Source organism: Mixophyes fleayi, chromosome 4 (genome assembly GCF_038048845.1).
Source record: "Mixophyes fleayi isolate aMixFle1 chromosome 4, aMixFle1.hap1, whole genome shotgun sequence".
Taxonomy (NCBI): domain Eukaryota; kingdom Metazoa; phylum Chordata; class Amphibia; order Anura; family Limnodynastidae; genus Mixophyes; species Mixophyes fleayi.
The window spans coordinates 27,919,014-27,946,335 of record NC_134405.1 but is presented as its reverse complement, the minus strand read 5'-3'; the positions used below and the strand labels follow the sequence as shown (position 1 = coordinate 27,946,335).

Genomic DNA, 27,322 nt, shown 5'->3' with positions numbered 1-27,322 from the left:
CAGGGATTGTTTGTAAGGTGAATAGCCAAGGACCCTTGAACTTCCCTGTGTTTGGATTTAGTGGTATTTGTACATTGTGGGCCTTAAGTAGAGTAGAGTAGGACAGGTTTGGTACTATGGCAAGGAGCCCCATGCTGCGGGTTATCCTGCCGTAGTGCCACCAGCCCCGGGCTGGCATAACCTAGTGCTGTTATTGTTGGGGGAACCTGCACTTTTCGTTTCCCCAATTTTACTGATACCAGCCTAGGCAGCATGACAGCACCTGGGTTGATTTGGCTTTGTGGGGGAGGAGGAGGGTGGCGTCGCTCACTGTTTTTTTATTTTTTTTGAACACCAGTTGTAAGGTCCATGCTGTTGATCATTATCCTATCATCTGCCCCTTCCTTTCCCTGTTCTGCTTATCTACATGCAGAGGCTCAGCGGGGAGATACAATGCGATAAACATGAGACATAATCCATTGTGCTGTGCATGCGCCGTAAGGAAAAGTGAATTTATTCACTTCCATTTCTGATTTATGTCAAACCTACACGAGCTCCTTTAAGTGTTCTTGTTTTCCCTAGTGTCATTTTCAATGTGAGTTGTAGGTACATATGGTATTAAATAAACATGGTTTATATCTTGCGGGGGGCAGCACGGTGGCTTAGTGATTAGAATCAACTCTACAAAAAAACCACAGCAAGTAATTAGCAATAACTTTATCTAGTGGAAGTTGGATAATGAAAACAAGCACTGGGGTCATGATTTCAATTCCCGATCATGGCCTTATCTGTGTGGAGTTTGTATGTTTTCCCCATGTTTGCGTGTGTTTCCTCCGGGTGCTCCGGTTTCCTCCAAAACATACTGGTTGGTTAATTGGCTGCTATTAAATTGCCCTTAGTCTCTCTCAGTCTGTGTGTGTGTTAGGAGATTTAGATTGTAAGCTCCAATGGGGCAGGGACTGATGTGAATGAGTTCTCTGTACAGCGCTGCTGATTTAGTGGCGCTATATAAATAAATAGATGATGATGATGATATAATCACATCCATCTTCTCTAATCAATTAGTAAATTTGTGCCTGCACACTGCAATGTGTGACATGGAAATGTAACACGAACACTGCACATCAACACAGACTATTTGTCACTCACCGGATCGTGAGTGCCTCTTCTCCCGTTATTAGGAACCGTGGCCGCCCGCCATCCTGATGGTCTGCGCACGCTCAGCCTCTATGAACCCTTCAGACCTGTTGCTTTTAGTTAATTGGCTGATCAGGCAACAATCCCTATTTAAAGCACCTGTGGTCATTACCTCGTTGCCTGATCTTGGAGTCTCATTCCCTGTGAGTCTCTGAAGGTGTTCCTGTGTTTCTCCTCGTGTCTTCAGCTCCAGCTGATTCCTCGCTATTGCATTGCCGGTTTCCAGACCGCTTCAACTCTCCTGTGTTTCATCGTGTCTTCAGTCCCAGCTGATTCCTGACTGCTGCATTGCCGGTTTCCAGACCGCTTCAACTCTCCTGTGTTTCATCGTGTCTTCAATTCCTGCTGACCTCCGCAAGAATCATCATTGCTCCACTCGTGTCAAGTTCTCTGCCTGTGTGCTACACAGACACGGATTACCGCTACCACTCTCCTGTGGCCTCTACTCGTGTCGGCGTTCAGCCGCTCAGCTATCCCTGTGTTTCTTTCATGACAGCCTGCTCAACTGAATTGCGGTATGCTTACCTTCTATTGACTTTACCAGTTAATTGCATATCCGCTTGGACTGTGTTCTGCTCATCTACGGAGTCCTCTATCTCACGAAGTTATAGATGCTATTGACTTTGCCTCATTTGACCTGGATCTCAGTAGTGACTTTGTATCTCTCAAGCAGCGCTTGTCATTTGCTATTGTATTATATATACCATTTGGAATCAAGTTCCTTGTGCTCTCCGTGTTACCTTCGATGTTCCACTCATCTACACTAGTGCCTATCCTCACCTATAGCAGTGGTACAACTTGCTGAACGCAGACCACTGACTCCCAGTTTCCTATTGGCACCAGTTACAAGTTTCCTCACTATAAGCAGTGGTACAACTTGCTATACGCAGACCACTGACTTCCCCGTTACCTACTTGCACCTGGAACCAGTCCCATCACTACAAGCAGTGGTACAACTTGCTGTACGCAGACCACTGACTTCACTACCTCCTATCTACTCCTGGACAACTCCTCTCACTATAGCAGTGGTACAACTTGCTGTACGCAGACCACTGACTTTCCTCACGTCTTCATGTCCATCAAGATCCTTGTGTTCATATTGTCTAATCCATAACCAGTTGCTGCTAGTCATAGACTGTCCTTTAGCATCCTCTCACCATCTGCTGATTCTCCTGTTCCGCTAGTCACCCTGCTATCAGAGGACCACTGTGTGTATACACTACTCTGGTAAGACTACATCTGGTGATATCCTGGGCAAAGACTCCTAGTGCCCGTGACACTATTTTTCAGCATAGTTCCAGATATACCTCCATTTTTCCATATACAGACATATTTCGCATCCACATAACTATAATTTTAATTACTGTTGCTGTAGTTGATACCACAAAGTTTCTGTCAGTATCTGCTACACCATACCTTGCTATGTGTCGATTGAACCAAAGCTGCCTGCGTAATGCCTGCACAACAACTTTCTGATTCAGTATGAGCAGGTCATGGTAAATATGTCTTAAGTCTCCAAAAGTTAAAAGCCGTCATATGCTAAACCATATCTTGTTCCAGGTTTAACAAACTGAGCAATATCTGCTGCCTGGTTTTGCAAACCAAGTGTAATATGCAGAGCCATATCTGGTGCCAAGTTAAATAACCAGACTGTTAGCTGGTACCTAATCTAATATGAAGGCCCATAGTTGGTGCTCAGTCTAATCTATAGACCCATATCTGGTGTCTAGTCTAACATGTAGACCCATAGTGCCTAGCTTCATATATAGACCTATCTATGGTGCCAAGTCCATATATGGTGCACATTTAAATATGAAGGCCATATCTACTCTCTACCCCCTCACTCACTTCACTTATCTCTATTGATTCCTCCAATTCACCCTAACAATCACTGCCCATTATCTCATCTTCAGTCCCAGCTGCAAGAACTACTTCCACCATCCACCCGCTGTCCACCTCCCGCTGCTATCCTCCCTCCCTTCATGCTCCTCCAACCCTTGCAACCTTCTCCCAATTCCTCCTCTTGAGTTCCTCCCCTTTATCTGCGCACTCTGGAATGCCAGATCTGTCTGTAACAAGCTTGTTCCCATTCATGTCTTTTTCCGATTCGGATGAAACCAACACGAGGTGGTCCAGTTGGATCCTGGACAGATTTTAAGTGGTTTAGGGACCTGGTCGGATCTCGCATTGGTGTACATTATCCAGAACTTTGACCCTGTTCTGAGCCTTCCACTGGATAGATTTGGACGAAAATTTCAAAAGACTTGTAACACTGGATCCCAGAAGACATACTAGGGGGTGTAGGTCTCATTCGGACCTTCTGTTGGTGTATGCTAGCCAGAACTTTGACCTGGGGAGCCTGTTCTGGACCCTGCACTGGAAGTATTTGGTTTGTTTGCGTTTGGACACCCCTGCACCGATTAGGATGAAACCAATGTGAGGTGGTCCAGTTTTATCCTAGCCAGGTTTTAAGGGGGCTTAGGGTCCCGGTCGTACCTCCTATTGGTGTACGCTCGGCAGAACTTTGACCCGGGAGTCTGTTCTAAGCCTTCCACTGGATGGATTTGGATGAAACTTTCACAGACTGGTAACATTGGATCCCAGGAAACATATGAGGGGGTTAAGCTTTCAGTCGGACCTCCCATTAGTGTATGCTGGCCAGAATTTTGACGTAGGGAGCCTGTTCTGGGACTTCCACAGGATGGATTTGGTTTGTTTGTTTGTTTGTCTGTCCGGTTATGCATTCGGAAACCCCTTGGGATGAAACCAATGTGAAGTGGTCCAGTTGGATCCTGGACAGGTTTTAGGAGGTTTCGGGTCCAGGTCAGACCACCCGTTGGTGTACGCTGGGCAGAACTTTGATCCGGTAAGCCTGTTCTGGATTTGGATAACATAAACAAAAATGACAATGTGCAACCTCCTAATGGTAATGGGTGTGGTGGAAGAGCTTCCAAGCTGCTAATTATTTTTAAAATATTGACAGTTACATCCAATTCATTTTTAACTTAATAATATTTAAACACAGGCAACGCAGGGTACTTCAGCTAGTATTATTATAATTTTATTGATATAGCATCAACAGATTCCACAATGCTGTGCCCTAGTGGATCTTGCAATCTCATTTTTCTACCACAAGTACACAAACAAAAGGCCAATTTGGTCATAAGCCAGTAAAACCATCAGTGTGTTATAGGATAAAAGTGACATACCTGGAAGTAACCCACGTGAACATGGGAAGTACATATAAAATCCAATAGTGGCGTGCCACTGTTCAATTAATGCTCAATTGCATCATTCACCTAAAACAATTCTACTCCATCTGTATCTTGTTCTCTCAATTAGACCTCAAAGCACTTTACACTTGACATACATATAAGTATATATAATACAGTAAACATGAAGTAACATATAATACGAAGACATATATCGTATTAGGTATAGGGCAAGCATAAGGGAGACAGCAATTTTGAGCAGAGTCAAGTAATGCCTGAAGGAGCATCAGGGGCAAATACATACGAAATGGATGTGAGATGGGTTACGGGTTGTTATGCATTTAGAGCATAGAGGACAGGATTACCAATGATACGGGCGAGGCAGAGATGTGAGACAGTGGATAGAGATGACCCTGCTTTAGAAAGCTTACAATATAAGGGGAGGAGGTTCCTACACATTAGCATTTTGTAGGGCATGGTGAGGTCTGGTAAAGGTAGTTCCATGTTTAGACGATGTAGAGGTCCGAAGTATATGGTGCATAGATAGTTCTGTGTTTGGGTAGTGCCTTGGTAATGGAACAGTTTGTGAAGGGACTAAGGGTAATGTCCATGATGGTGTGGGAGCAGGTGCTAGTTAGGTTACGGTACTGATATTCAGCCCTAAATCTGGAAGCAGATGATGCTTAGTCCAGTTATGGATCATGCGTTGGTACCATGCCTAGATAGCAGGGGTGATAGAAGATATATAGGTCTACTTGATGTAGAGGCCTTGAAGGTGTGTGATCCTAAATGGAGCAGAGGCCTATAAGGTGTAGGGCCCTAAATGGAGCAGAGTCCTAAATGGACCAGAGGCCTAGAAGGTGTGTGGTCATAAATGGAGCAGAGGCCTAGAAGGTTTGGAGGCCCAAATTGAGCAGAGTCCTAAATGAAGTCCAAGTAGGTGCAGTGGCCTAGATGGTGAAGGGGCCTAAATGGAGCAGAGTCATATTTGGTGCAGAGGCCTAAATAGTGAGAGCTTCAGGTGACTTCCCTAAGGCCCAGTTGATGTATAGGCCTGGATGGCACAGAGTGGTATTAGTTCACCTACCAAGCATTATGCAGTAGCCCTTTCTGGTGGAAGCAGCACTGATCTTCATTGCAGGGCCTCTGATCTTTCCTGTGAAACAGCAAGTGACCCAATAGGCCAGACTGGAGAAGGCATCAATCCATTATTTTAGATGCTGTTGTGAGTGAACTGAGCCCAAAATGAAAGCCAGATTCACCATTAGGACAATTGAAATGGAAAGGATCGCTCAGATTGCTGGGCCAATTTCAATTCAAGATAGATAGCTGAGTCTATTGAGACTGCTAGAAGTCAGCAGGCCCTGGAATGTAGTATCTGGGCAGCTGAAGGTCCCATGAAATGGCAGGCCACATGTCAGAACAATCTCATAATGGACAGGTCCCCTGACCGCCAGAGAAAGAATATACAGGGGCACCTTAGAAGTCCCAGTAATGCCCAAGCCTGGATTCCCAGGCTGGGGACGCATGGAGGGTGACATGAGCTTCGCAGATCAGATGCATGGCAAGGTCGACTATAGACCGCCCATGATAGGGAGGTCTTGCGATCTCCACTCCCGAGTTGGGGTGGTCCGGAGCTAGGCTCGGTCAGCTCTGAAGGCCTGAGTCTGCATCAGAATATGTTGCTGTGGGCCGCTTGTGGTCAAGCAAAGGCGGTGGAATTCCTGGCAAGCACAGGTCTTCATTCCCAGATTAGGAGGGCCCAGGCACTCAGGGAGGGAGCACAAGTTATGTCTGAGGTAAGCTACTGGCTTGGATGTGAAGTTAGGTAGCCTATACTTATATGATACCTACCCTGGCTGTCCTCTCTTCTCATTTGAGATCCACTCCTCAGTCCACATCACTGTAAATCACACATGCACCACCTTGACCCCTTCTTTCCCTGAACTCTGCACAGTCAGTGTTAATGCGCTGAGCCTGTGCAGATTTTCACTGATTGATCTGCAACAGGAGGTCCACATCATGACAACCATCATAACAAAAGTCCAGGTGATACAGCCCTGGGTCCGGGGGGTCCCCCAGAGAGAGGGGGGTGTGGGGAATGTGTCCCCCCTTAATCTGACTCTGCACCCACTGCCCAAGTAGTGTCTTGTTGGCCAGATCCCCCTAAAATTTGTGGTTTTGTGGTGTATAGAAGCATTGACATACAAAAGTTTTAATGGTTTATGTAGCGGTACATACATAGGGGACGCAGTGTAATGTGTGGGATTTAATGATATGTGTGGGAGTGTTAGTGGAAAAAGTGTGATATATGGTTTAATTCTTGGGGGGTAAGGATAATTAATGCAGGACTTGATAGTTTACTGGTGTGAAAGAATGTAGCCTATGAGATATAGATAGTGGTGTGTAGGAGTGTTAATGTAGTATTTAGAAGTAGTGATGTATAGGAATGTTAGTATTGGGTTTGGTGGTTTTGGGTTGTATTTAGGAGTATTAGTGTAGATGTGATAGTTTAGTGATGTGTAGGTGTTTTAGCATAGGGGTTTATGATTTAATGGTGTGTTAGTGTAGTTGTGATGGTTTAGTGTTGTATAGGTGTGTTAATTTAAGGGTTAGAGGTAGTGGTGTGTAAGAGTGTTTGTGTAGGGGTGATGGTTTAGTGGTGTGTAGGTTAGTGTAGGGGATGATATATAGTGTAAGGATTAGAGGTAGTGCTGTGTAGGTCTGTTAGTGTAAGAGATGATGGTTTAGTTAGGTATGCTAGTTAATGATCCCAGCTAACAGTCCATAGGAAAGCTGGTGTACTTCCACAGTGATTTTGTTAAATTTTGTAGATCTGGAGATCCACACGACACATTGTATCATTATATGATTTTTATGTGATTCATTTATTATTATTGTTATTATTGTCTTTGATTTGTGAGGTGCCACAGTGTTCCTCAGCTCCGAGCAGTGGGGAATAAAGAAAATGCATAAAACACATTGAAACACATATGAAAACAAGGGTTAGGGAGAATCCTGATCACAAGAGAGTTTATATTCTACCAGGAAAAGAGCTGAGACAAGAGGAGCCATTGTGGCTCAGAGTGGACATTGGGACAGTAACTAGGGTCTACCAGTATGGGAAGTGGGAGTAGGGTAAGTTGTAATAAAGAGAGTGTGACATTGTATCATTGTGTGACACTGCACCACAGTGCGTCACTGGATTCTCTATCTCTCTCTGTAAAAATGGAGTCCAAATTCCACTGTCCTGTGACTCAAACTCTGTTATCTGTGGGTTGGGTCTGGGAATATAAGGGACCCAGTGCAGTCTCTTCTCCACAGTTGCAGCTTCCTCCTTCTCCTGCTCTATACCTCCAGCTCGTCCAGCTCTCATCATGTGCACTGGAAAATGTGCTAAGTTTATCGGGTTCTCTCTCTTCCCTCTGTGCGTCATCTCTATCATCAGCAATGTCATCCAGCTCTTTCCAGGATTTGAGCTTGACCCAATTAGTAAGCCAGGAGAACAGATAACACCAGAAGTTTTGTTCCTAGGAGGGGTTATTGGAGGCGGGATACTGGTAAGATCATCAGGTTTATATAAAATTATAATCTGTGACCCTTCAAGACATCCTGAAACTACAAGTTCTTCATTTTCCTTGATCTGCTCCTATCCTAGTGCCCGATAGTAACAGAAAACTTATTTCCTCATCCCAGGTCCTGATTCCAGCAATCCACATCCAGGCCACAGGGCGAGAGGGCTGCTGCAATAACCGCTGTGGGGTAAGAACCTAACTGTATATTATCAATATCTAGTAGGGCTATATTATACTATAGTTTTGTCTGTGAATCTGACAGTAAAGGCAAGTTTTCCCAATGCCAATATAACTTTTCTCATGTATATTTATTGAAGATTGTTTATCCACCTAAGGATCTATAGATTGTTAAGTGCTGACACTGACCTCTACAAGCCTATTGACAATATTTGCAAACTAGTCGTAAAAATGTTGGTCCTGTCCTGCTGCAGAGCATGGCGATTGTAGCCTAAGCACACAAAAAAGGGCTGCAAGAAAGGGTTTATATAACATTTTATGGAAAGTCGGTGCTGGGTTTATTTATTTCTTGTGGGTATGGGGCAGGAACTGGAACCCTGGAACCATAGATCCCTCAGCCCCTTGTTAATCCAGCTTTGCAGTGAGATTCAACCAGTTACAGGGTCCACTTCTTCGCTTATAAGAACCTACCTCTCAGATACAGAAGGTGTGCACTAGTCTGTATAACAGAGATCAGCATTTTGCACAAACTGTTCCACCATATTTTTGCCTCATTTCGCATTTACTTGCAAAATTTTGCACAATTTGCTGGGAATGTAACCTAAAATATTCCAACTCCTATGCAGTAAAATGAGTTGACGGTCATTGCAACAGGGCTATTCATAGTATTTAAATTTAGAATGGTGGAGTGGTATTCTGTGGTTTGGCGAAGCAAAAGCGAAACGCGACAATTGTATCACTGGAACTTCATAACTCTGTGATATTGCAAAACTCGATAAGTTTTCCCACAATGTTGCTCACATCTGCTATGTGGAATACAATTGGTGGATTTTCCTTTCACGGCATTTAATGTTTAACCTCTGTTTGTCTTTTCTCCCATAGATGTTCCTGTCAATCCTGTTTGCCGCCATTGGGGTTGCTGGATCCTTGTACGGTTTTGCCGTGGCTATCTTGGGGATGGTGCGAGGACCTACGTGTGAATTTCTAAACACCGCAGTTAACCGTACTGAATGGGGCCGACCCTTTTACACTGACCTTGAAAAGTTCAGGTGAGCATTTTAGGTCATCATATGATAAAACCACTTTCTGCCTCTGTCCTGCAGAGAGTAACTCTCCACAAATGTATGTAACAGCAAAATATGCCAGATTCACAAACCAAGTAATCCTTTTATGCTTTCTTTCTGTTTACTTGTTAACATCACTAAGCAGAAACATTACAAGCATCACTGTAACTTTCGATTAAAATAATTTTACTAAGAGAAAATAAATATATATATATATATGACCTCTTAATGTAATATTTCTTTAATGTACATCTTGAACTATTAGAACACAACCCTCTTGTCAGTGGTAAAACAATGCAAAGGGTCATTGCAGACCCACAATGCTTATTTATATGCAAATGAGACTAATTGTCATCTTAGTGCATTTCAAGGTGTCTAATGTTATGTGTTTGAGGATACACCTGAAAATGTGCATAGTGGCTAGTGTGAAACGCCCTTTCAGAGTCAAAACTTGTAACACTTTAGGGCCTCCCCCTTTAACTTTATTTCATGTGGCACATGAACACTTGAAGCTCTATATTACATTGGAGGTGAAACGCGCCTAGTATTCAGAAGCACAACTAGAAGGCGTAAAATGCATGGCAATGAAAGTAAGACGTGTGTCTGAAAAGCCAAGTCATTTTATGGGAAGACATAAAACAGTTGTGTGACCAAGGAACGCCCCAGAAAATGTGGCCTCACCACTCATTTATCTCATATACATTATCCCGTCCCACCAAACAAATCTCGTTTCTGTGTGTTCGTGCACAAGTAGGTGCACTCATGAGCGTATTCTGTACTCCGCAGGGAACACCCCATACCATCTCACAAAAAATATGTTCTGTTAGGGGAACGTTACCTCATCCCCCTTACCCACAGGTCATTGCTACTTTAACACTTTATTTCCCTTCTCTCCTGCAGCAACAAAAGTTACCTGTTCAACTCAGAGGATTGGGATACCTGTGAAAACCCCAAAGACGTGGTGTTATTTAATATAGTCCTGTTTTCTATCGTTCTGTCTACAACCGGCATCTCTCTGATCCTGTGCACCGTCCAAGTGGTCAATGGGCTCTTCGGCTGCCTCTGCGGAACCTGCGGAAAGAAGGAATAAACAGTGAGTATATGTTTATGTCCATGACTAGTGCCATCATTATCCATACCGTACCTGTAATTAACTAATAGTGCATATCCTCTCCTCTTGTACTATAAATGGCTGTGTGCAAAATATGTGTTATCGAGAGCAAGATATTATCAGTTCTTAATGATGCCAACACTTCAATATTCACTAGAAACACTTGTGTATTATAAGGAAAAGCATGTGCTCAGAGACCCACTAAGCGATAGATTCTATGGGCAGCATGGTGGCTCAGTGGACAAATGCTGTGGTCATGGGTTTGGTTTCAAAGGATGCAAATTCAGCCCTATAGATTCCTTTTTTGTTATTTAGGATTGTCACAGTGATCTGAGAGCACAGTATCCTATATAAGAGCACACTTTCCGCCGACGGTGGGAGTTACAGAATGTCTCAATGGGGCATATTCAATTGACGGTGGGATCGCAGAAAATCCCGCGCTCCAAAAATATTACCGTTAATACGGTAATCCTGCGCATAAAAACCATTAATACGGTAATTTACTCGCTGGATTTCAGCTCGCAGCTCTGAGATCCAGCGAGATATTACCGTTTTAACGGTAATATTCTGGGAGCGGGATTTTCGGCGATCCCGCCGTCAATTGAATATGCCCCAATGACTTTTGTTGTCATACGAGCTAATGCATTATCCCTGCAAAAGTGACAGGTGGATATGTGCAATAGTTAGAGCTACAGCATGCTAAACACACACAAAGTTATATTTTAACTCTTTACATCTTACATAAGGTCCATCAGTATTTTGTATACAGGATAGACATCAAAGCCATTTAAGAAAGTAAAGTGAAACAATGTATTTGTGTGGGACATGATACCAAATACTCCTTTTCTACAGTCATTAGCACTACAAAATGATATTATTAACAAGTCTTTATACAATGATTTGTGAATGTATTGTATTAGGCTTACAAAAGTATTTGATATCTACACGCTAATGGAATTATATAAACATATATTCAAAAGAACATATAATATATACCTAGAATGCAAAATATATACAATATACATAATGTATAATATAATGATACAGTGTAATATTGGTATATAAGTAATATATATGTTTAATAATTTGTTTTAAGTCAGTCTCTGCTTGATTTTTTGGTCTTTGGAAATTTAATTTGTATATATTTTATGATATAGGTTGATTCACCACAAGCTCGTCCATCCTGTTGAAAGTCCGACTCTCATCCTCCTCCCCACCCCACTTCAAAGGCTGGTTCCTTTGATAGAACCAATGTTGTCACACTCGCCCGCTCTGGCTGAGCACAGGCTAACCCCTTGTGTGCTTTGATGGCAGAAGGGAGATGATCCGACCTCCAGTGAGACAGAATGAAGGCTTCTACTGGACTGACGCCCTCACAGAGAGGATTCTGGGAGCTTCATCTGACGTGTACATAACAATCAAAATTGTATATATAATTTATGCTGTGCCAGTTTGTGAATAAACGAAGGTGTACATATTTATGTCTCTTTTCTTCTGTATAAATCAAAGAAAACATTACTGATTTTCAAAGGGACAATTCACCCTAATAAGCAATTTCCAATATTTCAATAAGTCTCTATAAATACTCTATATTTACATTTACTAAAGAGCATAGCGCACCTCTTGTGCATTGGGACAAATGCTCCTACATCAGATTTTTGTAACAAATGCTAAAATACCTGCTCAGTTTGTATATCTCAAGAGGAATCAACTCTGCAATAAAACCACAGCAAGTAATTAGCAATAACTTTATTTATCTAGTGGAAGTTGGATAAAGAAAACAAGTATCTGATTGGCTGATCTGGTTAATAACCTTCTTTCATCACCATTTATTTATATAGCGCCCACGCAAACATGGGGAGAACATGCAAACTCCACACAGATAAGGCCAAGGTTGGGAATTGAACTCATGACCCCAGCGCTGTGAGGCAGAAGTGCTGAGTACTAAGCCACCATGCTGCCCCAATATAACTTTTGGACAACACATCTCTCAGACTTTGAAATACCGCTGTATATTTACTGTACCATACCTTTAATGGATTATTGATTTTAAGATGAAAAGCCTTTTTTCACAATTTCAGTAAAACACATTGGTTTGGGGTAGAGAGACTAATTTTTCTGCATATGTGAATTTTTGAGTGTCAGCTGCTAAATTGCCCTACTGTACACATGATTTGGTAAACGAATAGAGGACTGCAATGTGCTGGTTTTGAAAATAAATCTTGTTTTCATATAAAATTACTTTAAAACAGAGGTGGCAACTTGTGACTCTTAATAATTTCCTCACAGCCTCTAGGCAATAACCTTCCCCTTACACTAGGGGGCAGTGTCACTCTTTACTCACAGATTAGATTGTAATCTTAACATGCTAATGCATAGTAACGTTCTGTTTCCTTGGTGTTACAATCATAACAAATGGACATATAATCAATTTTATAATGGAAGTAATTAGCTTTACTGCCGCTCTGGATGCCCCCGTATTGGTTCCCAAGTAACTGCACTTTTCTCTCTTTGATAAATAGAACCAAGAGTCTTTATATGCAGTTATAGTTCATGAACAATGTGTTGATGTAGTTCTGCAGCAGACTAATTTCAAAGGGATGCAAATGTCATTTCTCATTGAATGTATTCAGGTTTTTGTTGAGTCATAATCATAATTTTATCCTTAAATTAAAGGATTCTTTCTATTTGAAACTTCTAGGAGTTGCTATGAGGATTTCCGTGGCTCTCAGTCTGGTCAACTTCTTGATGAGTTTTTGGAAAAATTTTCACATCTGGTCCAAAACACATTTAGAGAATATATCCAGGACCGGAAGCGGTCCATCGATGATCTAATCTTTATTTTGGCTGCTACCTTGCTGGATCCTGAGAGTTTTATATGTTTTTTGAAAGATAATAGCTTCAACCTAGTTTTCACACACACTCTGGGCCTGATTCATCTTCGGACCTAAGTCCCGTTGTGTGCCATATCTTGCGTGAAATTGCTCAGAAACGAACCTTTATGCCAGTGAACAGAAGTGTGTGCAATTCATGTTCAAACTCAAGTTACACCGACAGCCTACGATTTGATGCCATAATCATAGGCAAACTGATGGGGGTTATCTAGTGCCTGGAGACCCCCCTCCAAGCCTGGGGCACTGTATAATTGTGGTGGCTGGACCCTGCTCCCGCTTCACACAGCTCTGCACCTAACAGTAGTGCACGCAGCTGTGCCTATGTATATTATGGAGATAGGAAGAGATGGAGAGCAGCCAAGCACTGTCTAATATTATAGCCATGCCCCCATGCATGCTGGTCACACCAACTGGTGGCGTGCTTTGGAAAGCCCCCTCTACAAATCCTACGTTTGCCCCTGATAATATGTGTTTGCAAATAAGAAAAGCCGTAAAAATGTATTTATGTATAGTACACATTAATCCATTGAGCCTGATAAATGTATATCATGTATAAAAATATTGAAAACATGTTTATGTTTCTAAATGTATTTTTATGAATAATTATGGTATTAAGAGTTGTTCATGTATTTATTTATTTTTTCATGTGTTCAGATAGGACTTCATATTGTTGTGGAATGCCCGTGTGGGTTGCAATATATCGAGCGTATGATTAGAACCTTGCCTGAATGTATTTATGAACACCACAGACATATCAGAATGAAATGTACCATGCATGCACTCTACAGGTGGTTTTCAGTATTACGCAACGCAGCTCCAATTCTCTAGAATATCCCTATGAATAATGATAATAGGGGGGATAGGGGCAGAGATGTTTATCCTGTAGTCTGTTTTGTCTGTCTGCAAAAGAGAACAAAATGGCTATAAGGCAACAAGATGGCATCACCTTAGCGAAATCACATTTCTCACAAGTAATTTCTAGCCAGAACATACTTATACCCATATTCAAATGCCAATTTTTCTTGAGGTCCACTTGTACTTGAATACGTGCAATTTACATCCATTTTAAAAAAAACGCCAATTGCGTTCACATTGCCATTGAGAAATGTGATTTTTCTAAGCTGACGCCATCTTGTTACCTTATAGCCATTTTGTTCTCTTATAGCTTAAAGACAGATTAGATACAGCTAGTTTGTAGGAGTTATTCATTGTTTGCAGGAGACTGTGCTCATGACCTTAAATATGGCAGCACAGGAGATAAGCCAACTCCCCCCAGGGGAGTATTCCTGTGTGAAAATGAGAGAATGTAGCAATATCTGTGTAAAGAGAGCATGAGTGGTTAAAACCTTTTGGGGCGTAGTTTTCTGTAATACGTGATTTTTGCTATATAGATATGGACTTGTAACTAACAAAGCAGAGCTAATTGTACACGCAAAACATGCAGTGTATTTAATTCTCTCCAACTGATGAGCTCATAACTGATAGACTGACACTTACGGGTGAACAAACTGATTTAGATTCAACAGCATTGGAGGTCGACACCGAGACTGCTGACCTGAGCCAAGGACAGAAAAAACTGGAGGTCGCCCTGGACACAGGACTCTGACTATAACCGGGGTGAGTAGAGTTTTGTATTCATCAGGCTCCACTGTTTAAAGCTTCCTCATGTCCGTCTAAGGTATCAGGCACGCATATCTGTAAGTCTCAGATTTATACAGTAAGTACTAACTCAAATTGTTTACTGTAATTGTATTGGTAATTAGATTTCTGAAAGATGAGTGAATTTTAAGTGCATGTGTGATACACCAACACCATCCCCAGAACTTTGTCAAGAAGTTTAGAAAGAGTTTTCAGAACTTCGTCCCAGATGCTGTCAGGCTATTCTGCAAAAGGGGCATCCAGTGCACAGAGCCCACAGAACCGGACATCCAGTGTCTGGAGTCCAAAGAACCATACATCCAGTGTCTGGAGTCAAAAGAACTGGACATCCACCCCAAGGTGTCCACAGAGCGGGACGCCCACTATTGGGACAACCCACAGAAACTAGAACAGAGTCTCTATTGGGACTCAAAACTAATGTCAATATAGGGGAATATAGACAGTAAGCAGATAGATGACAGCAATCCCCCCCCATAGAAATGATGCGCAGATTTCTAGGATGTGTGGGGAGTAGAAGGTTTACAAGTAATTTGTCAAGAAAGCGGGGATAGCCAAAGAAGGAATTGATATGTGTTAATGGAGAAACAAGGGTGTTGCAAGTGGTAATGTGAAAGAACAAAGGGGTATTGAGACCAAACCCCAAGAGATAGTTTGAGGTGGCAAAGGAAAGTTAAGAGAATTGAAAAGTCGCAATATATGTAAATAGGCTAAATGTATCACAAGCTAAATGATATAATGCCTAAAATAATGAATCAAGTAGGTTGTGTACTAAAAATGTATGTTTGATCCTGCGCAGCTGAAAGAGTGAAATATGCCCCTCCCTTATTCTGTGTAAAAGAATGCGGTGTGTTGAGATAAGAAGGACTGTATTTTGTTATCTGGCAATGTATGTAACATTGATTAAAAGGTTCTTCAAGTATGCTTCAATATTTCAAGAGTAAAAAAATATGTCCGGAGTGCTGAGTGATAATAATGTTGAAGCTAATTTGTATTTAGTCTAATACTGGGACTTGTAGTTCCACAGCAGTAGGCTGGAAGATAACAGTTATTTTTTCTTTCTCTGTATGTGAGTTTTATCTCCGTCTTACTGCATGTGAGGGAGATCCATGTTTGTCTGTCTTTACTGTTTTAAAAGAGACATGTTTCAAGGTTGAAAAAATTGTACATTTCTAAATGTAATGCCTCATTGCTTAATTGTAAGCTTTTGAAGAGGTGCAAAACGAGTGTTTAAATGTTTGGTCCGTCCCTGCACGATTCAGTGGACGGACAAGACTGTAAATAATGTAGATAGAATAATGTCAGAAGAACACAGTGACTTTCAGCTGGCTGGGGTCCAACAAGCCATTTCTGTATTTGAATAAAATAATTTTGTTTCTGAAAATGAGAAAAATAGCTTTCTCTTTAATGAAGTTGAGAATTGTGGGAGTGAGTTTTTACATGCAGATATTACAACCTGTTTTAATCTGTGTAAAATGGCGCTGATGAATGTTCTCAGAAATCAGTAGGGTTTGTTATGCCCATAAAGAAATGTTACAAGATAAAATGTTGTCTGTGAATGAGACTTGCTTAAATGAATATATTTGTACTTTCAACATGGAAATCACAGAATCTGTAAATATGTGTGAATATTTGTTGACAGGAGATTTTGTTGAGAAAATGTTGAGTGATTTACAGACACAATGTGAGGTGTCTAACGAGAGTACTCTGATTTATGAGAGAAGCAGTGTTTCTTTCAAATGGCTGAAAGCCTGGAACCAAGATTACAGATTGAATGTTTGTAAACCCGGAAAACATATTAGTGTCATTCAAGGGGGCTGTACTAGGTGATGATGAGAAAGGAGTGTCTTTGAACGCCCAGGTCACGTCACTTTGACATTCCCTGTTTGTGAGATTAGGGACTTCCCCTTTGAGGAAATCATGGCATGGAATGCATAGCGTCACAGTTAGCTTTTAGCAGCTGTTCACTGCACAAAAATGTTTACTGGTTACCTGATAACGGTGTACTGATACTGACAAGCATGATAGTTACTGTAATCCCTAATGAATAAATGTTAGTCTCTATGCAAAAGTTTTTTGCTTCATAGAAGATCTCCAGCTACAAAGAAATCCAGATTGAATTTAAGGATTTAAATAACATAGACTCTGCTGAGTAATGACTACTGTGCTTTTAAAGAGAAAAGGAGAAATGGACTAACATAGTTGAATATGAAATAGTGTTTGGGTTTGTTTTTGCTTTTTTTAACCAAATTTTATATCAGATGGTTGGAAAGAAAGTAATGCAATGTAATGTCAAATTATGGTAGATAAAAATAGGTTTTTATTTTTTATCCCTTATAATAGTTTAAAGTCAATCAGTGTTGTAAACACATTCACTGCCCTTATTTACTGTGCTATAATCATCATATACTCTAAATACCTCTTTGTATCATGGGTATGGTAATGAATTGATGGGAATTTAATGTTTGTACATAAATGAAAAAGCCTTAAGACTTTAAGAGCTATTATCTGTGCTCCTGCAATAGCACTTCTGGATGATAGCAAGCCATTTATACTCTCCTCTGAGCAGAACCAAATGTTTAACCAATTTTAAGCTGAAGTAACTTCAGCGCCAGCACTGACTTTGTCAGATTATGACAAGCCTTTCACATTATTTTGTTATGAAGTAAGTGCACACGCACAAGGAGTACTGACACAGATACATGGTCGCAAGCTAAGGTCACTTGCATACTACTCTGCACAATTAGACCCAGTCAAACGAGCAGCACCTACACCTGCAGCGGCCATAGTGTTTGGAAAAAGTACAGATATTGTGCTAGGGCACCCAGTAACCCTAATGGTGCCACATGCGGTAACAGAAATTTTAAATCAAGCACAAACAAAGCACTTCTCAGCAGCCAGACTTACCAAATATGAAGTAGCACTGCTAACTCTCTGTAACATTACACTTGGCGCACAATGTTGAATCCTGCTGCCTTATTGCAGCAAGTTTCAAAAGATGGGAGAAGTACCTGTATATATAAGGGTTCCGCTAGGGATTTGGGGGAATCCCATCCCAGCTTGAACAGGAAGAAAAAATGCAAACACAAAATTTTTCTGAATATTATTGTGTCTAATAAGACAAGGATCTTTGGTTTTATCTGACATTAAAGATACACCGCTACCAAATGCAGACATCTTACGCTACCACATAGATGGTGTTTCTTATACAGGGTGTGTTGTAACCACACACACAGAAAAAACAGTCAGTATTTAGCTTATGTGCAAAGCAAAATCCTAATTTGCACCCCTTGCATTGTAACATGGTTTTGTCCAGGAGACGGAAATAAGAAGTTTCTCAAGTTAAGATCCTTAATGAATCAGGCCCTAGAATCTGATTGGTTACTATAGGCAACATCTCCACTTTTTCAAACCTTCAGTTTAGTAAATACACCCCCCAAGTGGCAGTGTCACACTTATTCACAGATTTGCCTGCATTTAATTATACCTCAAATATAGTAATCCATGGTAACGTATGTTTAATCTACCGTCACTCAGTATGTATCTACTTAACTCTTGTAGTGTCTGTAAGTACTGAATGAAATGTTTGCCTTCTATACAATATATTAACTAATGCAAATTTTTGGTAGTACCCTTTAAAATTTTCTTTTTACCAATATGCCTCATCTAGTAGGCTAATGATTTTATGTGATGAATAATGAAGGATATGTAGCTACTTATTCTCCCAGAATGTCTAGGGGATTCCTGTATTAATGGTAAACACCCAGGATTCCAGGAAGAGTATTCACCAACAACGCACTGCGATGTACAGAGAACTCATTCACATCAGTCCCTGCCCCATTGGAGCTTACAGTCTACATTCCCTAACACACACACACAGACACACACACACACCTTAAGGAGAATTCTGTCAGCAGCCAATTAACCTACTAGTATGTTTTTTTTTTAGCCTATTACAACAAGGGGTGGGACCGTGATGATGCTTGAACCTTGTCACTAAACTCCACCTCCACCCACTGCACTAACGAAGTGAGCAGGACCGGGAGTCTCCCAGACATTCAGGGAGAATAGGCAACTATGATTAATAGCATAAACGTGAATCCCCACCAACAACTATAACTTACAAAACTTTGGCGAGCTACAAATCCTCCACCAAATCCAGTAAAGATCCTTTCATGCTACATCAATCGGTTGTTAAAAAGTTATTTCTTTCATCGGATTTCACATCAGATTTGACCACAGAAACAAACCTTCTTTTGTGAATATGACACGTCACCGTTACTGTAACTGTACCGCTTCTGCAGGATTATTAGTATTGGTATTTTAAAGTATAATTTTACTTACTAACCGTATCAGTAATCCTCCATTTCCATGCTACTTATCTGAGATCTGTACCAAACTGCACAATTGTCTGGGTATTTTTTCACAAATAAATCCCATCACCGGGAAAGTACATAGCTACATCCTGTAGAGGGCGCTGCTTGCCTATCTGCCTATAAAAATGACATATATTATTAGTTATTGCAGGGCAATAATTAAGTGTAATCTGCATATGACATTAAGTGAATTTGCTTTACAAATGTGTAAAAAGAGTTAAAAAATTTGAAAAAATTTAAATATTAGGGGCATTACTTGTGAATATGAACCTGACTATTGTTTTTTCAGAATCATTGTCTGGGTTTAATTGTTAATTATTTTGTTAGTAAATACCTCAAATTTAATATTCCATGCAAGTAAAATAATTTTGCAGCTACATTTATTGCATACTTGCCTGCTCTCCCCCGGAATTCCTGGGAGACTGCCGACATTCGGGGAGTGCTCACGGACTCCCGTAAGAGTAGGTAGAGCTCCGGCATTTCACGGCAGTGAATGGTGGAGGGGTTGGGGCTATGGGGACACGATAATGTCACCACGCCCTCCCCCACCTTTTAAGATTTCACCCCGGATCTCCCGAGGTTGACATGTATGATTTATTGTCTTGCATTATGGTAGAAATACATAGTATGTTAGTGGCTGTCTACTGAAGAAGTTCTGTTTCCAAATTTGTCACCGTTACATATACATCAGCTGTGTATGAACCTGACCGTCCTGAAGACCGTACCTCCCGAGTGAAAGTTACTCAGATACTGAAGACCGTACCTCCCGAGTGAAAGTTACTCAGATACTGAAGACCGTACCTCCCGAGTGAAAGTTACTCAGATACTGAAGACCGTACCTCCCGAGTGAAAGTTACTCAGATACTGAAGACCGTACCTCCCGAGTGAAAGTTGCTCAGATACTGAAGACCGTACCTCCCGGGTGAAAGTTACTCAGATACTGAAGACCGTACCTCCCGACTGGAAGTTACTCAGATACTGAAGACCGTACCTCCCGACTGGAAGTTACTCAGATACTGAAGACCGTACCTCCCGACTGGAAGTTACTCAGATACTGAAGACCGTACCTCCCGAGTGAAAGTTACTCAGATACTGAAGACCGTACCTCCCGAGTGAAAGTTACTCAGATACTGAAGACCGTACCTCCCGAGTGAAAGTTACTCGGATACTGAAGACCGTACCTCCCGAGTGAAAGTTACTCGGATACTGAAGACCGTACCTCCCGAGTGAAAGTTACTCGGATACTGAAGACCGTACCTCCCGAGTGAAAGTTACTCGGATACTGAAGATCGTACCTCCCGAGTGAAAGTTACTCGGATACTGAAGATCGTACCTCCCGAGTGAAAGTTACTTGGATACTGAAGACCGTACCTCCTGAGTGAAAGTTACTCAGATACTGAAGACCGTACCTCCCGACTGAAAGTTACTCAGATACTGAAGATCGTACCTCCCGAGTGAAAGTTACTCGGATACTGAAGACCGTACCTCCCGACTGGAAGTTACTCAGATACTGAAGACCGTACCTCCCGACTGGAAGTTACTCAGATACTGAAGATCGTACCTCCCGACTGAAAGTTACTCAGATACTGAAGATCGTACCTCCCGACTGAAAGTTACTCAGATACTGAAGACCGTACCTCCCGACTGGAAGTTACTCAGATACTGAAGACCGTACCTCCCGACTGGAAGTTACTCAGATACTGAAGATCGTACCTCCCGACTGGAAGTTACTCAGCTACTGAAGATCGTACCTCCCGACTGGAAGTTACTCAGATACTGAAGATCGTACCTCCCGACTGGAAGTTACTCAGATACTGAAGATCGTACCTCCCGACTGGAAGTTACTCAGCTACTGAAGACCGTACCTCCCGACTGGAAGTTACTCAGCTACTGAAGACCGTACCTCCCGACTGGAAGTTACTCAGCTACAGCCACCTGAAGTTGCCGATGTAAGAGCAGGGACATTTTTGCTGGTACAGTTCAAAACATCTTCAAAGACGGCTCACTACAGATCTGCTGACATCGCACAGTGCTCCTGTGAAGATGACGGCTCAGTGAAAGCAATGTCATACTTGCCAACTCTCCCGGAATGTCCGGGAGACTCCCGGAATTCTGGTAGGTCTCCCGGACTCCGGGGAGAGCAGGCAAGTATCCCGCATACTGCGACTTGCTTGTCAAAATGACGCAATTCTTGGTGAATCGCGTCATTTGTTCCCTGCCCACCGACAAAAGCGGTATTTTGACGCTGAGGCGGGTCAAAATGACGCAATTGACAGCGCCCCGCCCTCGAACCATGCCACCTGCCCGGGATCTCCCGGAATAAACTTTTCAAAGGTTGGTAAGTATGAGTAATGTTTTTGAAGATCATTGGGGAAAATGGAAAACTGATTAAAACACATGAAAATTATATTAATTTTGTAAATTTTGATCAGATTGTTGCAGTGTTACTTACACCAGTTCTTAAAAAAGTGAGGCGGTATATTTTTATGAGTTTCCTGCTATGGTAGATGTGTTTGGGTTGAAAGTGGAATGTAAAAAACAAACAAAATCTGTACTCAAAACAATAATATTTGTAGTAAGATTAACATGTTAAATGACAAACAAAATTATTTTATAGCAATATAAGTGCACTGTTTTACATAAATAAAATGGGCGTTACTGAGAATTATTTTGCACTCTGCCCCACCCGTAACAAAATAACAAATCATTATTTTGCATAAAACTAATACTTTCTTATTGTTTTTTGTTCATAACATATTCTACACCAAGCTCTTACTTCACAATGGGTAAATTATACATTTTGTCCCTCCTGTACATCCACCGAGATTGTATAACATTGCTCACTATGTGAGAAGGTATGTCTACTGTCTGTCCCACCCGTGACGCACGTTTGACAATCAATAACGCCAAAACTAACAGTGCAAATAAAGAGTACCATATACATCTTCTAATACTATGCACACTGTATGTAAGCTACCATAATAATGTGAATATACTTCATAATATGAGAGAGAGTCTCTTTTGATAAGAAAACCTCAGTGCAAGTGTCCCACCCGTGACAACAAAATGCCCCATTAAGCTCTATAAATGTATTCACTGTATATACAACACATGTGGCATAGTGGTCAGCATTGCTGAGCAGTGATTTTTATGTTGTCTGCCAACACAGCAGACAGGTCTCAATAACCAGCCCAGGGATGCTTTAAATTCTCAGAGCTCATCCTGCTACTGGCGGCTGTGAAGGGTGTCATGGAGGGAATGCAGAATTTCGAAGCACCCACTGCTTTCATCATCATCATCAGTTATTTATATAGCGCCACTAATTCCGCAGCGCTGTACAGAGCACTCATTCACATCAGTCCCTGCCCCATTGGAGCTTATAACCTAAATCCACTAACATACACACACAGACCAAGACAGACTAAGGGCAATTTAATAGCAGCCAATTAACCTACCAGTTTGTTTTTGGAAGGAAACCGGAGCACCCGAAGGAAACCCACACAAACATGGGGAGAACATGCAAACTCCACACAGATAAGACCATGGTCGGGAATTGAACTCATGATCCCAGTGCTGTGAGGCAGAAGTGCTAAACACTGAGCCACGGTGCTGCCCATACTTTAGAGTGGGATTTACTTAAAAGTGGAGAAACCCCAACAACTAACACGGGTGGGATCTGCTATGCTGCCTGATGAAGGTAAAGTAGAATTTGATCTGTAGGGGGTTATTTAATTTTGCGCGATGTGCCATTGAACTTTGCGGCTGCGCACATTTCTGGTACTACGTTACCCCAGCATCGATGGGGTGCAAGGAGAAATCCACAATTCAACATCGCCACCGAGTGCCCCGGGCGACAGTTCCGGTGGCTCTCCGTGGACAATTGAAAAAACTTCTATGAAACAGCGCCCCCAGTGGTGAAATTGTAAAGAACAATAATATAATGTTTTGGGAATTAATTTAACAAATATCTGAGGAATTCCAGATCTATTATTTATGCAATAACATACATTGTACACGGCAAAAGTATTAATTGTTTTCAAGTCACTTTTCACTATATCTTACTACAATAATGGAAACAGACCTTTACTTGTTTTACACTACTCTTTAAAATAATGTCCTTGGACACAAATTGACAACAACCTGTCGAAAAGCACAACTTTTGCTGACCCGTCCAAAACTGAGGTGTTACTTTGCATAACAAGATTATTAAATAAGGTAAAGTGGTTGACAGTACACATTTTTAGAAGAGTTCCATGCTGTGCAGAAGGGCGCTCAGCCGTTTCCACTCCACAAAATGACTTCTGCACGAGCCTGGTACTGGGAGAGATTGTGTTCCAACCCTTTACGCAGGACGGAACACACTCTGCATCGTCCACTTGCTGAGAAGTGCATGTCTAGGCACACTTTGTCCAATGTGCCCAGGAATTACCCTTATTCATTGATGGTAAAGTGTTAGGAGGTCGGCCTTTTATGTGATCCGAATTTAACCTTCTGTACAGTGTGCTTCTTCAGATTTTTCCACCTGCCTGCAAACCTAGGCGCACTTCGAGACTGCTGAGGCATCTCTGAAGTCCTTAAAATAGGTACGTATCTTGATGGATGCACTAGTGCAGAACCAGAGCAATTTTAAGTGCACATTCTGCGCACATGATAAATGATCTTATTTTTTAGAGTTAGCCTAATATGCTCGGAACGAAGAACCACTGGCTGGCTGTCTGAAATACTTTGAGTTGCACTTCATACAAGAGAAATTGAAAACCTCTTACCGCTCTCATTTCTAACACCTAACATTGTGTATCACCGGTGAGTTAAATTGTGCACCCCCAGACATTGATGCTGGTATCTGTTTTTAATTCCAGACACTCTGGCTTTGAAAGAGGTATTCCCTAAATTTATTAATATGGGTTCCTTCCACCAATTCAGGAATTTTCTGATAGCACCTCTTAGTCTGATACTGTGATCCAGAGACTCTAGTCTGTGGACCCATTATCTTCCTGCCAATGGAAGAACCTAACATCCGTAAAAGACTGAGACAATCTTTTGCTGAAGGATGTTGCTGAGATAGAATGTGACGTATCAACTGTATTATTTTGTCCATTCTTTCTTCTGATACCGATCCCTTGTCCTCTGCTCTATTTATGCATACGCCCAGGAAATGTAGTTGCTGTGATGGTACCAGATGATTTTTCTCCCTGCTTATGATCCAACCATGACCTTGCAAGAAAGTAATCACTTTGTTCGTGTTAATACCCCTTGGACTCTGCCAGCCCTGACCTTTGCTTGTAATGGCGTTGTCTCTATTATACGCTGACAGCCCTAGCCTGAGCTTCTGTTTTGGACCTCGCTACAGACCTCGGTCTGCCCTGACAATTGGCCTGACTTTTGGACTGAATTCCGCAGCTCTTGCTACAGTCTAATACCTCCTTCCAGTTCAACTCATGCAGTGAAGTACCAGAATTAAGACCTGGGTGGAACTGAGTACTTTAGAACATATTGCGTCCTGTGGAAACGGGGCTGTTTATTATCCCAATTCGATATTGCTTTAACAGTCGATTCTTGTTTGAGTTATCTCTTTCGACTTTCCTACTTTTAGGATGTCATCTAGGCATGGCCAAAACATAACCTCTTGAATTCTGAGTGGTACCATTAACACTATCAGTACTGTGGTGAACATTCATGGAGATGTTGAAAAATGGAATGGTAGGACGTCAATTGAGAGTGGCAGCCTAGAGCACAAAATGGGGATGTTGACTTTTTACTGGGATAGGTAGATAGGCATCCTGCACGCCCTTGACGTCGGGAAATGTGCCAATTCTATTGCCTTGATAATGAAATTCACTATTTCCACATAAAAATGTTTTGTTTATTCAAACTTTATTCTTTGTAAATCGAAGACGGCTTGGAACCTTCTTGACTGATTTTTTTTTTCCCCAAACAAAGCTTGGAGTACATATATGTCCCTTTTTGATTGTAACTTGGAAATCACCTGTTTTTCTAATAGTGTCTCTAAACTGCTACGCAGTGTTTCCCTTCGTACTGGGAAGATTGGAGTTTTGGATTCTATGAAAACTCTGTATATGTTCCTGATTTCTATCCTGTAGTCAGTACATACAGGACCTAATTCAAAGTGGAGCGCTAGCATAAGCGTTAAATAGCTCACTGTGTATGTCCCTCTTCCCCTTCACAACACCTTTACTTCACTAACTTATCTAAAATAAAGACACGCAGACATCATCATCATCATCATCATCATCACCATTTATTTATATAGCGCCACTGATTCCGCAGCGCTGTACAGAGAACTCACTCACATCAGTCCCTGCCCCATTGGAGCTTACAATCTAAATTCCCTAACATACACACACACACACACACACACACACACACACACACACACACAGATTAGAGCCAATTTGTTAGCAGCCAATTAACCTACCAGTATGTTTTTGGAGTGTGGGAGGAAACCGGAGCACCTGGAGGAAACCCACGCAAACACGGGAAGAACATACAAAGTCCTCACAGAAGGAGACGTATATATAAGTTGGCTAAAAATGGAGGTCACAGTTTATTAACTTAAATTAACAAAGAGCACTGCAGGACAGCTACCAAGCTGATGACAACAAGCCAACGTGGAAAGATTGGTAAAACCACTGTGCATCCACTTAACAGGTGATCTCATCCCTAAATATCTGGCATGCGCTAACATGGCATCAGAGTGACTGTACCCCCTCTAAACTCATGCTTGCCCCCCCACACCGAGCCGAAAAAGGGACCCTCCTCACTGAAGGACCAAAGAGTTACTGCTGCCTCGAAGGGGACAGTGACCTGCGGCCAAAAAACGCTAGCGCCTTAATTATCAGCCGCTGACCACAGTGCCTTCCTACCACACTGCGCCTCACAGAGACTGCAGTCCACCACCATCTAACTAAAAGCGCAAACCACCCCATTGAGAATCCTGTCAACAAAGAGACCCATACCATCTTCCGTCAGGTGAACTCCGTCCCATCTAAATAGGTGAGGTGAGCCTGTCCCTATGCCCCGGTGATCAATCACGAAATCCCGTAATGACCTGGTAATCTTCCTAATGGCGCTATTAAGCTTCCTCGCCATTGTAGACATGGTCTTAAGAGGGATAGCTGTTCTTCATACTAATCGAGGAATTAAGGCATACCAGCCGATAGTAATGGTTGGACAACTGTAATGAATCTGGCGTAAATCCTCCCTAATCTGAACTATTAGGTTGAGGGATTTTCCATTCCCTAAATTATTCCACCTTGCGTGGACTATTAGGATATCGGGCTCGCCATGCTGCTCAATTAGGTGTGATAACCAAGGCAGGAGGTCGGGCCAGCAAAGCCCCGTCTACCAAGCAATAAAATGTCTACATTAACGGGGAATGAAAAAACTGCTTTGCGAGAGAGAGACTGCCGGGCGCCTGCTGTGCCTGGAAGGTGCTGCTTGGAGAAGGACTTGGACAATGTACTTTACAAAGCGTTGTACATTGTCCATGCCCGCATACTTACATTACCCCCTTAACAGCACAGATAACAGCGCTGCGGTTGCCAGGGACATTATCAAGTCATGCCGGCTTCTTCATTCATCGCGATTGCTGCCAGTCGGTTGGCACATCAGTCGTTCTGGAGCCTGGTCGGGAAGGATCCCTTCGGTGTCAAGATGTCGGGGTAAGTCTTGTTTGAATAATCACCATCAATATTCCGTACCCCACCCCTGCCGGAGCGATATCTTGTTGTCTCCCTAAACTGCTGGCAAGCATATAACAATCTCTTATAACTGATCCTGTGATAAATAGTTGAACTTTGGACCATGGAATCCAATTTGTCTTTGAAAAGCGTGGCACCAAATGGTTTTTAGAATGTGGGTCTGCCAACCAAGACTTCAGCAAAGGGGCTCTTCTGGCCATGACTCTTGATGCTATGCTTCTTGCTGAGAGAGTATCCATATCCAATGATACTTCACAGAAAAGGGCAATACCTTTCTTCATGGATTCCATAATTTTTAGTAAAATTTTCCTATTCATTTTGTTTTCTTGAGACTCTTTATATAATGCATCCATCAAAATC

The 27,322-nt window shown here is 41.9% G+C and overlaps 1 protein-coding gene across 1 annotated transcript; it reads left to right on the top strand.

Moving 5' to 3' along the window:
• Positions 1-7,741: 7,741 nt before the first annotated feature.
• Positions 7,742-11,724, top strand: LOC142149725 (transmembrane 4 L6 family member 4-like). The gene is made up of 5 exons (XM_075205031.1): positions 7,742-7,948; positions 8,085-8,150; positions 9,023-9,189; positions 10,105-10,297; positions 11,473-11,724. Exons 1-4 carry the CDS (start codon positions 7,766-7,768, stop codon positions 10,292-10,294), a joined length of 606 nt encoding a protein of 201 aa, XP_075061132.1. The 5' UTR covers positions 7,742-7,765; the 3' UTR covers positions 10,295-10,297; positions 11,473-11,724.
• Positions 11,725-27,322: the final 15,598 nt, after the last annotated feature.

Excerpts from the sequence above, each read along its gene's own strand:
- LOC142149725 (XM_075205031.1), top strand. The coding sequence starts at position 7,766 with ATGTGCACTGGAAAATGTGCTAAGTTTATCGGGTTCTCTCTCTTCCCT. Across the intron at positions 7,949-8,084 it reads TTATTGGAGGCGGGATACTG|GTCCTGATTCCAGCAATCCA; the intron begins GTAAGATCATCA and ends TCCTCATCCCAG. Across the intron at positions 8,151-9,022 it reads GCTGCAATAACCGCTGTGGG|ATGTTCCTGTCAATCCTGTT; the intron begins GTAAGAACCTAA and ends TTTCTCCCATAG.